This window comes from Monodelphis domestica, chromosome 4 (assembly GCF_027887165.1).
Source record: "Monodelphis domestica isolate mMonDom1 chromosome 4, mMonDom1.pri, whole genome shotgun sequence".
NCBI classification, from domain to species: Eukaryota; Metazoa; Chordata; class Mammalia; order Didelphimorphia; family Didelphidae; genus Monodelphis; species Monodelphis domestica.
Window position 1 is genome coordinate 84,601,472 of NC_077230.1, and position 16,178 is coordinate 84,617,649.

General features: G+C 39.8%; 1 protein-coding gene across 1 annotated transcript in view; it reads right to left on the bottom strand.

Moving 5' to 3' along the window:
• Positions 1–16,178, bottom strand: part of HGD (homogentisate 1,2-dioxygenase) — an 86,084-nt gene that overhangs the window by 3,672 nt on the left and 66,234 nt on the right. Inside the window, exons 11-13 of the mRNA XM_001370868.5 lie at positions 14,075–14,179; positions 11,070–11,196; positions 1,962–2,143 (exon numbers count right to left, since the gene is read on the bottom strand). Coding sequence (XP_001370905.4) covers positions 1,962–2,143; positions 11,070–11,196; positions 14,075–14,179 — 414 coding nt within the window. The remainder of the gene's footprint in view (positions 1–1,961; positions 2,144–11,069; positions 11,197–14,074; positions 14,180–16,178) is intronic.

A 16,178-nucleotide genomic window follows, 5' to 3' on the forward strand; every position in this document is an offset into this window, starting at 1 on the left:
ACCACTCCAGTATCTCTGACAAGAAAACCCTAAATGGGTCCCCAAAGAGTTGAACATAACTGAATCAAATGAACAACATTTAACATTTATATCATTTATAAGCACTTTAAGGTTTACAATGATATGTATATGTGTATATATATACACACACGCACATGATTTGACCTTCATAACAGCTTTGACATGCAGGTGCTATTTTTATCTTCATTTTAAGGATGAGAAAACTGAGACCCAGAGTGTCTCAGAGTGGTTAAATGACTTGCCCAAGGTCAAAGAGGTAATGCATTCTGGAGGCAAGATTTGAACTGATGTCTTTTTAACTGTAATTCTAACTCCCCATCTACCACACCATCCAGCAGCGGTTTCCCAGTATGATGATTTCAAAATATTAACTGCATCTCTGAATCACTTGCTATTGCCCTACTCATGTCCCCATATGAATCCATCATCTATCTAATCTTAGTCTGTTAGGATTCTCAGCAGGAAGGGAGCCCCTCTCTTGACTGAGACTCTATAACCAATGACAATTCCTTTCCCTTCTCCACGTCACATCCTCCATCGCCATTTTTGAGAGTTTTGTTTTCTGGCTCTTCATTTTATTCTACTTTTCATTTATAATTTTTCCCCTTCTGTTCACTCCTCTCCCTCATTTAAAAGAAAAAAGGAAAAGAAAAGTATTGTAATAAACACATTTCCACATTGTTCATGTCTGAAAATTCATTTCTTGCTCCTCTCCTGTTAGGGAGCCAAGACCAAGGCAGGAAAAAATGAGACCTCACATAGCCTTGATTTCCTGTTTTGTTTCTACTCCATGTGAAAAAAAGAGGAGGTAGAAGTGTCTTCAACCCCTCACTTTGCACATATATGCACATATGTCATATGTATGTACATATAACTTTATATATGTATATATATCATAAAAATACTGCAAGTATCAATCAAACATTTATGAAATCCCTGCTATGTGCCAGACACTGTAAACTGCTGCAAGGGATACACAGAGGGACAAAAGACAGTCCCTGTTTTCAAGGAACTTACAATCTAATAGGAGAGGCAACATGCAAATAAATATATACAAAACAACTACATACAAGGTAAATAGGAAATATTTAACAGAAAGGAGACCCTGGAATTAAGAGAGGCTGGAGAAGGCTTTTAGGAAAAGATGAGGTTTTAGTGTGGACATAAAGGAAGCCAGGGAGGTCAGGAGGTAGAGATGAGGGGGAAGACTGTTCCAGGCATAGGGGACAGCCAGAGAAAATGCCTGGAGCCATGAAATGGAGGGTTTTGTTCATGGAATGAATAGCAGGTCAGTGTCACTGGATCAAGAGTACATGGTGGTGAGTGTGGTGTAAGGAGATGTGTGTGTGTGTATTCCAGTGGAATATAATCCTAAGAGTACATGATGGTGGGTATAAGAAGACATGTGTGTGTTTGAGTGTATGTGTATATATCAGTGTTGGTGAAGACGTGGCACATGTAGAGAGCCAGCCCTTGGGGAGCTTTTCCATTTTTCGAATGCCCCACCCCTCTGTCCAGCTGCCCAAAGCAAGTACTTCCTCCCTCAGCTCTCTCTGGTAATGTTGGGGCTCACACACAGCTGGAATTTGCCCTCTGGGCACTTGAACTTGGAAAAGATTTGCCAAGGCTGGTATGTATATACACATATATGCATGACTATACATATGCACATGCATTTATGTGTATGCATACATATATGTCCATCCATCCACATATGTGTCTAATAGATATTATATATTCTTGTATGTATGTCTGGATCTATAATTGTTTCCACCACTGGAATATCACCCCATAAACTAACTACTTGTGATTAGGTACTGTTTATTGGATGTATCTATATCCCCATTCCCTATTATAAGTTCTTATAGATTGATTAGAGATGAACGACAAAAGTTGGGGCTCACTGAATGGCAATACTGGGACGTAACCTGCTTACTTACCATGGTTCCATCTGCAATTCTCTCTGGCTCCAGCTTGGTCTTGCTTGCCTTCTCAAAACAATCCCCATCTGGTCCGTGAGGTGTCATGGCACTGTGTAGACTGCCTCCTCCAGGCTGGAATCCTTCTTGCTTTGCCTCATAGTGTCCTTTGATCAACCCCATGAATTCACTCATACAGTTCCCTAAGGGATTTGAAATTTGGTTTTAATAGCATAAAGGAAAATAGTTGTAGTGTTTGAAACTAGAGTCCCAAAAGGCTTAAGAGAAAAGCAGGTGAGCTTTAGAGAGTGATAGAATACAAAGGAGGAAAAACAAGAAGGCTCTAGCCCTGGAGTGAGAGGAATTAGGACCAATCCCTCCTCTGATGCTTTCTCTGTGTGTGGCTTTGGGCTAATCACTTAACCTCTCTTGTAGCCTCAGTTTACTGATCTGTAAAAAAAGAAATTGGTCTAGATGACCTCAGGATCTAGGATTCTATGATGATAGACGACAGGTCTTCAATCCTGTGACCCAACATTTTGCTAGAGTCGATGTGAACTTGCACAGGACTTGAAGACATGTGGCTAAGCCTAAAGGAAACCAGGCTGTGGCAAGAAATTTTGATAAAGCTGAAATTTGAGCTGTAACTGTACTTTTTATGCTAGTGGTCCTGAAACATTTAAAACTATACGTCTTGGAAACTTTCTTCTCACACTGACTCTTCCTTGTTCTGCCAAGACTTTTTAGTCTCCATCGCCCTTCTTCTCTTCTCCAGCTATCTAGGTTTTCACCTACCAACCCTTTGTCCTCAAGTCTCTGCAGTTTTATTTCCTCACTCAGTCACCACCTTTGCAAACTCATCTGCCTTTATAAGGCTTCAACTATCACCTCAGAGGGGATGACTCACAAATCTCCACCTCCACTCCTCCTCCTCCAGTCATATATTTCCAACTTCATACAAGATATAGCCACCAATCTCTCTTATCACAATGCTATCTTATTCCTTTCTGATTCTGACCCATCATCATTGGCCACCAACTTCCACAAATGGAGAAAAAAAGAAAAAACAAAAAGGAAAATTAATTTAAAAAACCTCCTAACAACATGTGATCTGTTATCTTCCCTCCCCTTCCCACCTCTCTACATACAAGAGGCTATAGAAAAGCAGCAAGGGTCAAGGAATGGCACAATAAATCATAAATGTACAGGAGGGGACATTTCACTCTCCAGGAGTTCGGGGATGTAGGGGTGGATGGGATGCTCCCTGATCTGTTCCAGATGGTCTCCTGAGATAGTACCTGATAGTCGCATTATCCAGCCTATAGTAACCTCCTTTTTGCCATGATTCTTTCATTTTTCTATCCTAGACTGTCTTGGTCTACATCTTGAGAGAGTCCCTTTGAGTCATAATTCTTTAATATATTTGACCTTAGATTTCATCTTTGTTCAACCCTGACTTACTGTTCCTTTTCAGCCTTAGCTGGCTCAAATCACTTTAGCCAGTTTTCATCAACTATTTGGAAAGTGTTTTCCTAGATTTTCTGTCACTTATGGATCGTCTATACAAGCCTTCCTCAAACCTTTTGGTTTAGGAATCCTTAATACACATAAAAATTATGATGTGGAGCAGCCAGGTGGCTTAGTTGATAGAGGGCCAGGCTTAGCATCAGGAGAACCTGGATTTAAATCAGACACTTCTCTGCATGACCCTGGGCAAGTCACTTAACTTCAATTTGATGATTTCTGAAATTCCTTTCCATCCAAGATCTATGAATCTATGAGTAAATTAGTATGGTTAAAGGTAGTAGGGTTCTTCTGTCTTAGAACTGATACTGAGTATCAATTCTAAGACAGTAAGGATTAAAACAATTAAAAATGGAAGACCTCCTTGGCTTTCATTTATGTGGATTGTATCTATTGACTTTCATTATATTAGAAATTCAAACATCTTAGTATTATTATGAAAATAATTTTGACCTCAAGGGCCTTTTGAAAGGGTCTCAGGGACCCTTGGGGGCCCTGGACCACTATTTGAGGACCTCTGTTTTACATGTGTGCTCTTTTCCCTGTGTCTACTGCTGTAGATAGAGACTGAAATCAACATTACCCTCAGAACTCCCTTCCCTTGCTCTCCTCAAACCCATTCCCAAAAGGCTATTAGCTGGAAATGAAAAAGGACAAATACGATTTCTCTTTTTATAACTGTAAGTAGATAATTAAAGGTTTCTTTTTCCAATGAGAATTAAAAGCTGGAGAAAAAACTATTTGCAAGGTCTTTTTGTTAGCAGGCTGTCCTGAAGTCTTAAACCTCTAAGAGAGCCAACGATATAGCTCTGGATACTTACTGGATGAGCTTCTAATTAGAAGAAAATGTTTGGGGTGAGTTTGAAGGCTGAGTTCTATTGAAACCTCTGTAAGAAGGTCTAACTTCTGACTTATTCTATGTGATTTTGGACAACTCCCTTAACCACTCTGGGCCTGTGTTTCCTTATATATTGAATGAAGAAATTCAACTGGATGATTTCTGAAATTCATTTCATTCCAAGATTTATGAACCTATGAATAAATTAGTAAGGTTAAAGGTAGTAGGGGTAGCTAGGCAGCTCAGTGGATTTAAATTTAAATTCAAATCTGACCTCAGACACTTCCTAGCTGGGTGACCCTGGGCAAGTCACTTAACCTCCATTGCCTATCTCTTACTGCTCTTCTATCTTGGAACCATTCACAGTATTGATTCTAAGATAGAAGGTATGGTTAAAAAAAAAAGATTAGTGAACCACGTTCCTAATTGTACTTAAGTGTATATATTTCCTCAACCTTTGCTTTAAATTCTGTGCTTTCATGATTTAATGGATCTATGATGTCATGAGTATGGGTACTACCCCCTTCCAGAGTATGCAACAACTTCTCTATGTCTTTTTAAAATTCTCCCTATAAGAACCACTAGATGAGTTGGAAGTCCTCTTTTGAATCTATTAATCTCTTAATGGCACTAACAAAGTGTTTTTATTGCTTTAATTCTAAGCCAAAGTTATGATCTATTTGCAGTGTCTACATACATGTACAAACTTATACATGCACACATATAGAATATATGTATACATATACATGAAAGGGAGAGAGAGATTGAAATAGAGAGAGTTTGAGAGAGAGATGAGAGATTGAAAGAGAGTTTGAGAGATGAGAGGTTGAGAGATGAAAGATTGAAAGAGAGATAGAGATGAAAGAGAGAGATAAGATTGAGAGACAGAGGAAGAAAGTGAGAGAGAGAGAGAGAAGGAGGGAAGGAGAGAGCCAGAGACAGGGAGGGAGGAGGGGAGGGAGAGAGAGAGAGAGAGACAGAGAGAGACAGAGACACAGAGACACAGAGAGAGACAAAGACAGAGAGAGACAGAGGAGACACAAAGAGATAGAGAAGAGAGCCAGAGAGCCAGAACCAGAGAGAGAAGAAAGAGGGAGGGTGTCTGCTTAGCACCTAGTACATAGCAGGCACTTAAGAGATGCTGGTGGGGTTGCATTCAGGCAATAAATGCTTTTTCATCAATCTGGTTTTTCTGTGTGGATGGGTCAACTGATTTCATTTGCATAACAATGGCCTTTCCCGAGGAGCCTTGGTACTATCCCAGAGCTTTACTGCAGTAGGTCCCCTGAGACTTCCAGAAAAGGACATTTGGAAAACCTCACCATGGACAGAGAACTCCTTCTCTACTGCCTTCTCGGGCCATTCTCCATGACCCTGGCACACAAGTCAGGTGAGCGTAGATTTCCAGGGCTTCTGCCTGGCTTGCTGTTCCCAGGCAGTGAGTTACTGCACAAAGTTATCCCCGTAGGTACATCTGTCACAGACTCTTGTATTATTTTAACACGTGCGTGGGAGATGTCTTATTTGAGGAGAGCCTTTAAAGCACTTGGATTGTATCTCATCTCCTCAAATGTCATGAGCAGCCTTTGTTCTGCTTTGCTTTGGGAGCAGAGCCCTGTTTTTAGAGTAGAGACATTGGGGGGATGCGGGGGGGGGGTTGGGGGGGGTGAACTTTGGCCCTTGCCGCGGTCCGTCCTGCCTGTGCTTGTTTGATGATGAGGCCATCCAGCTGGTGGCAGCTTATTCCTGCTTAAAGTCTCCAAAGGAGGAGGAAGCTACAAAGCGTGAAGTTGAGCTTTGCAAACCAAGCCTCTGAAATGGGAGCCAAAGTCACCTCCCCCTTCTCTCTGTGTGAGTCCTAGCAAAGTGCCAAGCCATTTTTTGTGCTTGGCTCCGCAGCAAATCTGCTGGAGGCCCTGAGGAGATGACTGTGGCAAAACTCGACAGGAGGCTGGGAGTGTGACAGCCCCAGTAGGGAAGGTGAGATTCTCATCATAGCTCCGCTCTTCTCCTTATCCCCCCCCCCCAAAGAGGGAATGGAGGAAAGGGGATGTTTCCCTATAAAATTCCAATGTCTAAAAGGCAGCCTGGGAGGTAGGTAGTGTACGTAAAGGTTGGAGAGCCAGCCTCAGAACCACTCTGACACTACTGCCTGTGTGACCTTGGGCAAACCCTTCCAGGGTCCTAGGGAGCTCTAGGAGCCTCCATGTTCTGACCTGCATGGGGTCTTCATCTTTGTGTTCCCAAGGATATTGAAATCCTTCTCCTTGTGAAAAAATATCGGCTTGTCATGGGAAGAGACCTCAGAGGTCATTTATTCTAAATCCTACAACAAAGTAGGGAGCTAGGTGGTTCAATCCACTGAGAGCCAGGTCTACAGACTGGACATCCTAGGTTCAAATCTGGTCTTCCTAGCCACTTCCTAGCTGTGTGATCCTGGACAAGTCACTTACCCTCCATTGCCTAGCCCTTCCCACTCTTCTGAACTAATAAAATACAAAGTAAAAGATAAAAAAAACACCAACAAAGTATATGTTCCTACAATGATATCTCCCCATAAGCAACTATCTAGCCTTTATGTGAATCCTTTCAGTGAACATGAATTCACTTTCTCCTTATTTGACCCATTTTACCTGTTTAATTCAAGTTGTTAGAAATTGCTCCTTTATTTTGAACCCAAACTTAGTGTGCTTTGTCTTCCATGCATTGGTTCTACTTTTGGACTAAACAGAACAACATAATGCTTCTATATGGCAACCCTTCAGACATTTGGAGACAGTGATATTGTTCCCCACACCCCCCTCCCACCTCCAGTTTTGCCTTCTCCAGGTTTAAATCAACAAATGCTCATTTGTCAAAGTGCCAAGGACCCTCGCCTCCTTGGGGTCCCTTCTCCTGGACCAGCTGCAGTTTGCCAATGTCCTTTCTGCAATGTGCCACTCAGGACTGGACACAAGATTCTAGATGTGGCCTGACTGGGCCACAGTGCCACTGGACTCCTGTCCTGCGCCTTTCGACTTCTATTAATACAGCCCAAGATTAAATTGGCTTTTTTTGGCTGCCACATCACTGTTGACTCATAAACAGGTTTGCTCCTGGCTCCAATGTGCTCGGTCTCACTCTTTGCTGTGCCAGTGAAGCCTGAAGGTCACCTTCATGGTTTATTGGGAGAGAAGAGCAAGGCAGAAGTCTGCTCTGTTCTGAATGCAAATGTATGTGTCAGTGGGTTCAGCATTGGCATTTTTACATCGCTTTTCACAGATAACAGGAGAACAGTCCTTGCCTGTCTGATTAATGCTGAATTCGGTTAGCTAAGGTGGTTTCAGGCTACCTAGAGGCAATATTTTTTATGAGAATAATTCCCTGCTTAACCCTTAAAATTAGATCAAAGTTGCAAAGCTTTTTGCTTATTGCTGTAGCAATATATTTTGACGTCTTGAGTAAAACTCACTTATAACTAGTAGTTCCACAAATTATTGATTTGGCTCAATGTAATCACCTATTTCTATGTTCGACCCATCTATAAAAAGGAATTGAAATCCATTAAAAATTATAGGAAAAATGTTTATTGAGCCAGCAAGATAGTGGATGAAAGATTCAGAATCAAGAAGGTCTGGGTTAGAATCCTTTCTCACATACTTACTAACAGTATAAGCCACTTAACTGCTCAGCCTCAGGTCCCTCACTGAATAATGAGCCTAATAATATCTCCTGTCTCACAGGGTTATTATAAGTACCAAACTAGATAATGCTAAGTGGACCAACGGATAGAGTGCTAGATCTGGAATCAGGAAGACTTGAATTCAAATCTGGCCTTAGATTGGCTGTGTAATCCTGAGCAGAGTCACTTAATCTCTATTTGCCTCAGTTTCCTCCTCTGTAAAACAGGGATAATAATAGCACCTACCTCTCAGGGTTGTTGTGAGGATCAACTGAGATAGTATTTATAATGTTCTTTGAGAATTTTAAAATGCTATAGAGGTAAACCAATATTATTTTGTTACAGAAGAGCCTACCCAAAGCCAAGCTTGATTTGTTTCTTATTACTTTTTAGTTGGGCACCAAATTTCATTAACTTCAGACCTATAAATTTTATAGGCCTATAAAATATACAAGTTTTGTATATTTTATGAATATCAACTATAAAATCAACAAGAGTTACTAGAGGACAAACAAGCAGACATGAAATGCTGAGACTTTATTGGGTCAAAGCTCACTAAGCCTCATTCAGATAAAGATGGTAGATTGATGGCCTCTACAACTAATGCCTTTTTGCTGATCATAATAGACTAGGAGCCACAGAATCAACTCCCCTCCTACCCTGCTCTGGCAAGTACAACCAGTGGATTTTAAAATATTAATTAATAATATTAAGATGTCAGCATAGATAATGAACACATGATAGGACAAATGAATGAGAGTGTTGCAAAATGAAATGCTGTATGAAGTCAAAGAGGTATGGTTACTATTGACTTAGGGAAGGGAAATCAGGGAAGACTTCATGGAGGTGATGGCATTTGAGTTGGGCTTTAAAAGGTTGTATAGAAATTCAACAGGTTGAGGGAGTGAGGAAGGAAAGGTAAGAGGCCAACATATCTCCTAGAGGTACCTAAGGTCTAACAACAACAAATCAAATCAATAGTCTTTTACTAAATGCCTACCATTTGCCTCACTTCGCCTTTTGTGTGGTAGGCATTGTAAAAGACATGACAAGAATTATCAAAAAGCAAGACAAGACTATCTCCAAAGGACTTTGAATCTAGGCAAGGAGAAAAGATTTGTATAAAAAGAACAATTATAAAACAATTGTTCACTTGTTTCAGTAGCTTCCAACTCTTTATGACTCCATTTGGGTTTTTCTTGACAGAGATACTGGCATGGTTTGCCATTTCCTTCTTTAGCTCATTTTGTAGATGAAGAAATTGAGGCACACTCTATCCACTGCACCACTTAGTTGTTCTTTATAATATAATACATATAATATAATGTAATATAATATGTAATAATAATAATTTAATACAAAACTGTATATGTCTAAGTATATCATACAAGTCCTATTTGGAAGTGAAGTTGGACTTCTGAACATTTTTCCCCATTAAAATCTTTCTTTTCTTTTTTCTTTTTTTTTTTTTTATAAACCCTTACCTTCCGTCTTGGAGTCAATTCCAAGGCAGAAGAGTGGTAAGGGCTAGGCAATGGGGGTCAAGTGACTTGCCCAGGGTCACACAGCTAGGAAGTGGCTGAGGCCAGATTTGAACCTAGGACCTCCCATCTCTAGGACTGGCTCTCAATTCACTGAGCTACCCAGCTGCCCCCAAAATCTTTCTTTTCTTTTAAGAACTCTGTTCAGTCTTTCCATCAGGCTCCTGGATGGCCACACCTTCCCAGGGAAAAGTGACCCTTCCCTCTTTCAAACTCTCAGGTCTCTCTGTTCAACCTTTCCTATGTCTGTCTTTATCTAATGTTAACTTCCATTGTAGTTATCTTTATACATTGTTTACCTACTCCTAGAAGAGATGATTATAAATTTCTGCAGGATAGAAACTATATCATTTGTCATCATTTTTCAATCATGTCTAATTCAATGTCCTGGTCTAATACAATATTAATAAATATTTAGTATACTACATGTATGTGGAATTGAATTGAATGGCAGTTGGTTCCACTGAAAGCAATGACTATAAGGATGGGAACAATTATTGTTAATTATGAGTCTTATGCTTTTAAAAATAGGCATACTTCATTATTATGGGTTCTCCATAAGTATTTTGTGATTGAATGAATTGAGTGAATGAAAAGATGGATGCTGTATTATTGCTTCATTTAGTCATTTTCCTATAGTCACTTAAAACATTTCCCCCTTTTAACTCTATTAACATCACTCATAAAATTATGCTATTGAATTATATAAAACCCCTTTCCTTCACACCGATCAATTTCCTATAAATCATAAACTTGTTTGGTTTTTCATTTGCTTCTGCTCTGGCTCTGCTCTGTGACCAAGTAGCATCCTTTTCTTTTGCTTAGGGAGCAGACACATGCATATAAAAACCTCAGAAGCAAAAGATCAGTCACTCTTAACTAAGCAATCTCTAGGCAACTGGAAATTTTACAGAGAACTCTATACAGACCACCTTGGTCTATTGCCATTGAATTTTTGCCAGCTGTAGCACAATAAAAGATGCTATCATTAAGAACTTCATTCATTCATTCATTTGATTAATATGTACTGAGTGCCTATTTATATGGCACTGCATTGGGTACTTTAGTTTCTAATATACTTGCCAGGACCTGTTCTTGACAATGACTATTCTATATGAAGTCTTTAAAAACTGTTTTCTAAACCCTTACCTTCTGTCTTAGAATCAATATTAAGTATTGGTTCCAAGTCAGGAGAACAGTAAAGGCTATGCAATATGGGTTAAGTGACTTGCCCAGGGTCACACAGCTTGTAAGTGTCTGAGGCTTAGTAAATGTTCAGTCTTATTAACTCCAAATCCAAAGTTCTATCCACTGCACCACTTCTTTGCCACAAGTCCTTGGAGAGGGAGGAGTATATGACCATCCAAGAGACCAGAGAGCAGGGATGAGAGCTCTGTGAGCTCAGATAATCTTCTGAGACAAGACCTGAATTCTCATGACTCTGGCATTTCCAGAAAATGACCAGGCTTTAATTCTAAGCCTTTCTGTTTTTGCTCCCAGAGCCTGACCACTTCATTTGGTTCATCCTTGTTTTTCCAATGCATTTTATTAAGCAAGAAGCTTACTGTGATAATAAGGAGGTCGGAAGGTGTGATCAGCGACTCCCCAGCGAGGTGGGAAGATGACAAAATCAGCAATGGCCACTCCAGGACGAACTGACTTAGCAGTTAACACGGTGAAAATGGATGGATCCTATGAAAATTGAAGGGAGAATTATGGACTCTGATGAGATCGTATTACAAGAAAACACCTGCTCTCTTCTGAGGTAGGTCCTTTGGTTGCAGTTCATGATTTTCCTGGAGATTCCAGTTTTCTGATTAAGCCTCATATCCTGTCCTTCCTGTGGTTACCCTTAGATGTCTAGACCTGTTGGTCCTGATGAAGCAATGATTAGGCCTCTCTGGCTTTCCCCCCTGCTATGTTCTGCAGCAAGGTGGATTAACACCCTGTGAGTGAACCATAAACTGATTTTCATCCCTGTTGTGGTTGTCTTATAGAACATATGGTACATAATATTCTACTGAGCTGAGAACCCGGGGTTCCTGTGGCCCTGCAAAATAAGGACATGGTAACTTTAAGTTAAATAGCAGAGGATTGCCGATAGCCTGAAGGGTCATTTGAGAGGCTCCTGATGAGAAAAGCTAAAATTAAAATCATATGACAATTCTGCATAGAAAAAAGTAATTTCTCTCCAAGATTTCCTAAGCACATCTCTGCTCTCTTCTGAGAGACATGTCTGAGGAGAGTCGTATTACATGTTTTCCTTCCATTTCTTTCTCCAGCCCACAATTTCTAAACTTGAATTCTGGGAACTTAAAAGAAAATTCCTCCCATAATTCTATTGCAATATAATTGGTTCTTTTGTAACTATGTGTATTTTAATGTATACATTTAAAAACATTGTTCTGGAAGCAGCTAGATGGCTCAGTGGATTGAGAGCCAGACCTAGAGACAGGAAGTCCTGGGTTCAAATGTGGCCCTAGACATTTCCTAGCTGGGTGACCCTGGGCAAGTCACTTAACCCTTATTAAATGATCACTCTTCTTCCCTGGAACCAATATATAGTATTGATTCTAAGAGAGAGGGTAAGGGTTTTTAATTAAAAAAACAAACAAACAAACAAACAAACAAACAAACACATTATTCTGTGGTGTCTCTAGGCTTTGCTAGAATGACAAAGGTTAGGAATCTCTGTTCTGTCCTTAAGAAGTACCCAAGATATCACAAACTACAGATTCATGCAAAAGGTGGATAAAAGGAGTTTATGCCCTCCCAGGGATAGAATTATTCAAAGATTGGGTTAAGAGACACATGCACAAGGCCTACAGGAGGGAGGGCTTGGGTTCAAATTTGGCCTCAAATACTTCCCAACTGTGTGATCCTGGGCAAGTCACTTAACCCTGATTGCCTAGCACTTGCTGCTGTTCTGTCTTAGAACTGATACTAAGACAGAAGGTAAGGGCTTAAAGAGAGAGACAGGGACAGAGGAAAGTGGGACAGAGAGAGAGTGAGAGACAAAGACAGAGGCAGAGAGAGACATGCACACTGAAAGGAAATTATAACAAGGGAACAGAAGGCAAAAGAGAAAGAGAGGAAGAAGGAAAGGGACAAAGGTCCAAAGGATGATAAAGGATTTTGAAATCTTTGGGCCACAAAAGATCTAGGCAAGTGCAAAATAGTGAGATAATTAAAAAATTAGCCAAAATGCCAATCCTCAGCCTTGTAATAGTTAACATTTCATAGGAGATGGCACTTAGAGTTGTACAGGATTGTAGAAGTCATTTAATCCAAATCCTTTATTTTCCAGAGTAGGAATCTGAAGCCCTGAGGGGAAATGATTGACTCAAGGACATGCAGGGAATTAGTGGCAGAGCCTGCATATAAGTATGGCTTCTTTGACTTGAAATCTAGCTCTTTTTCCATTACACATGAGAAGCCCATTAAAGGAAAAAGTCGTGCTACTCAATGCCTACTCAACTTTTAAAGCTCCTTTTAAAAAGGTTGCTTCTGGTTGTTATTTTCCCCTTTGGCATTTTTTAAGGAGTTGCTATTTCTCAGACTGATACTTAAGTATTGTAGAAATCAACTGAATTATTGCAAAATAATTCTTCTATCTGCCCTCCTGCCTTCTGCTTTAATTACCACACTGTATTATAGATTAAGTTAATCTAGTATGAAGTAGGCGGCAAATCTTATTACCTTAGTGTCTGGAAAGTTTCCTAACCCTTTCTATTTCTCAGATATTTATTATATGCTCTTAGTATTACAGTCATTTTAAACTTTTCCCCAATGTTAAGAGTGTAAGCTCAGGGAGGGCAGAGACTAATTCTTATTTCTTCTTTGTATCCCTCCAGTGCATAACATAGTGGTGGATGGATACATTGCAGGAGTTCAGAAATGGTTACAGAGGAATTAGGAAGAGAGAAGGAAGGAAAGGAGGGAGGAAATGAGAGGAGAGAGGGAGGAAGGAAGGAAGGAAGGAAGGAAGGAAGGAAGGAAGGAAGGAAGGAAGGAAGGAAGGAAGGAAGGGAGGGAGGGAGGGAGGGAGGGAGGGAAGATTATGAAGTGGTAGCCTTATGCTGTCTACTCTGGAGACCAGTGTCAGAGGTCAATGATCATTTCAATTTGACAAGCTTTATTTTGTTTACTATATAAACCTTGCACTTGGTACTGGTGATACAAAGACAAAAACAAAACAAAACCCCAAAAGCAAAACTCTACTTTGAAAGAGTTTAATTGTGGATGCTGGTTCATCAGAGCTGGAAGGAATCTGAGAGATCATTGAGTCCAATTCTCTCATTTTATGGATCTGCAACATCTTGTTCTTTTGGTTCAATGAGATGTTGACTTGATTTTGGTGAGATACCCCAAAGTTCAGGCTCTGCAATTTTCTTTGGAACTTACTATTAACCCAAAAGCTAAATTCTGTGGCTATCTTATGTTGTAGTTAAAACCACTCAAGTCCTTTTGCATTGCAAGAGGATGCCCAGGGGAAACTGTTTTCATTTCAAAGGCAAAAGATTACCCCCTTCCTCCCAATCCCAAAGACATCTCCCTTCTCAAGACCTACCGCATGGTCATAGGCAACACTGTTGATGACCATAAAGTTCTCCAGGTTGTATTTATAGGGAGTGTAGTTTCCATGCCAGGCAACAACGTTGAATGGAGAAACATCCTGTTTAATGAGAAAACAAAGATTAGCCTGCATCTCTCAGTTATTCAGCTACAGGCAAGCAGAGGTACCACATTCTAATCTGTAGCCTGCCTGCCTTCTTGCTGACCCTTCTTTCCTTCCTGGTTCCCTTGTTCCTTTTATCTCTCTCTTCTTCTCCCATTTTTATTTTGTTTCAGTAAATGAATTATTATTATTAGTTCAACTTTATATGATGCTTTGTTGTTGTTTCAGTTTTGTCTGACTCTTCTTGATTGCATTTGGGGTTTTCTTGGCAGGAATACTGGAGTGGTTTGCCATTACCTTCCCTAGATCATTTTACAAATGAGGAAACTGAGGCAAAAAGGATGAAATCATTTATCCAGGGTTATACAACTAACAAATGTCTGAGGCCAGATTTGAAGTTAGGTTGTCCTGATTCCAGTCTTGGTGCTTTATTTAACACGACACCTAGCTGACACTTTATGGGTTGTAAAAATGTCTTACATACATTGTCTGTTTGATCCTCATAATCTTGTAAGGTTGGTGCTATTATTATCCCCATATTACAAATGAGGAAACTGAGACTAAAAAGTTAATTGATTTTCCCAAGGTCACATGGCAAGTAACTGTCTGAGGCAAGATTTGAAACAAGGTTTTCCTGATGCCACACCCAGCATAAAGAATAATAAATAAATCATAGGTTGGGTATAAGATGCAGAATGATACTAAACAATAACTTAAACATAAAAAGTGACATAAAACATCAAATAGATATATGATATGCATATGTATGCTTATACCCACACATGTATGTGTACCAATAAGGAGATGTGATAAAGGAAATATATTTTAAATGGAAAGCTCAAGTATTAATCTTATATACCCCAAATTCTCAGATATTTTGGGCAGGTCTTTTATGGAGGATCCTTGGGGGGAAGGGCACACTTTTAAAAATTATTCATTATGAAGGATGACTCAATGGGCAAAGGGACAGGACAGGATATATTGGGAAATGAAGGTGATGTTAAAACAAAAAAAAGATAATTTTTCTAAAAAAGGAATGATATAAACAAGAATTGTACATGATGGAATGGCATAGATAAATTGAGGGTGGAGGGTGTACCTATATCTAGAGACCTATGGATCTATTGAAATATAAAAACAAAAAACTAAACCCAAGTTGGTTCAGAGAAAATACTATCATTCTTACCTATTTTACCAACTCATTTCTTTATCTATCTCTATTCCATCCCCCCCAAATAATCCACTCTATTGAGTGATTAAGAAGTATCTGACTATATTCCCACTTGTAGGTAGCATAACTCTGTTTACTAAACAGTTGACTTAGTGTGCTGCCTCTACTTGAATATCAGAGTTCTGTTTCCCCGTTTTCTCCTTTTATTCCAGCACTCTCTATCATACAACCATTGACAAAGAGTTGGAAAGGACTTCAGAATCCATCTAATCCAACCCTTCATTTTGTAGGTAAGGAAACTGAGACCCAAAGAGGATAAGTGAGTGTCTTGGGCAAGGATTCAAATTTAGGTCCTGTGATGCCAAGTTTTTCACTGTACATTACCCTAAGCTGCTTCATATACTCTCTTTCTTTGGACTAGTAAATGGTATTAAGTGACCTTGGGCAAGTCACTTAACCTCAATTACTGACCCCTTGCCACTCTTCTGTCTTGGAACAAATACTTAGTATTAATTCCAAGAAAAAAGGCAACGTTAAAAAATAAAAAAGTATCGAGACTTGACTAGGGAGGTCTCCTCTGTTGGTGAAATATCATGGATGATGGCCAATCCTAGGACCAAAGATCTTCAGGGCTTTAATATTCTGTTGAATGACTGGACTTTGCCAAGTGTCAGTGGTGAGCAAGGAGAAGAGAACAGGAGGGGTAGGTGTTCAGCTTTTAAAAATCTATCATTTTATCTACTTACCAGGAAGCCACTTCCTCATAGTCATCTTTTGAGTGTGTGTACCTCTGGGTGCCCAATAGGATAAAACCTGGAGCATCTG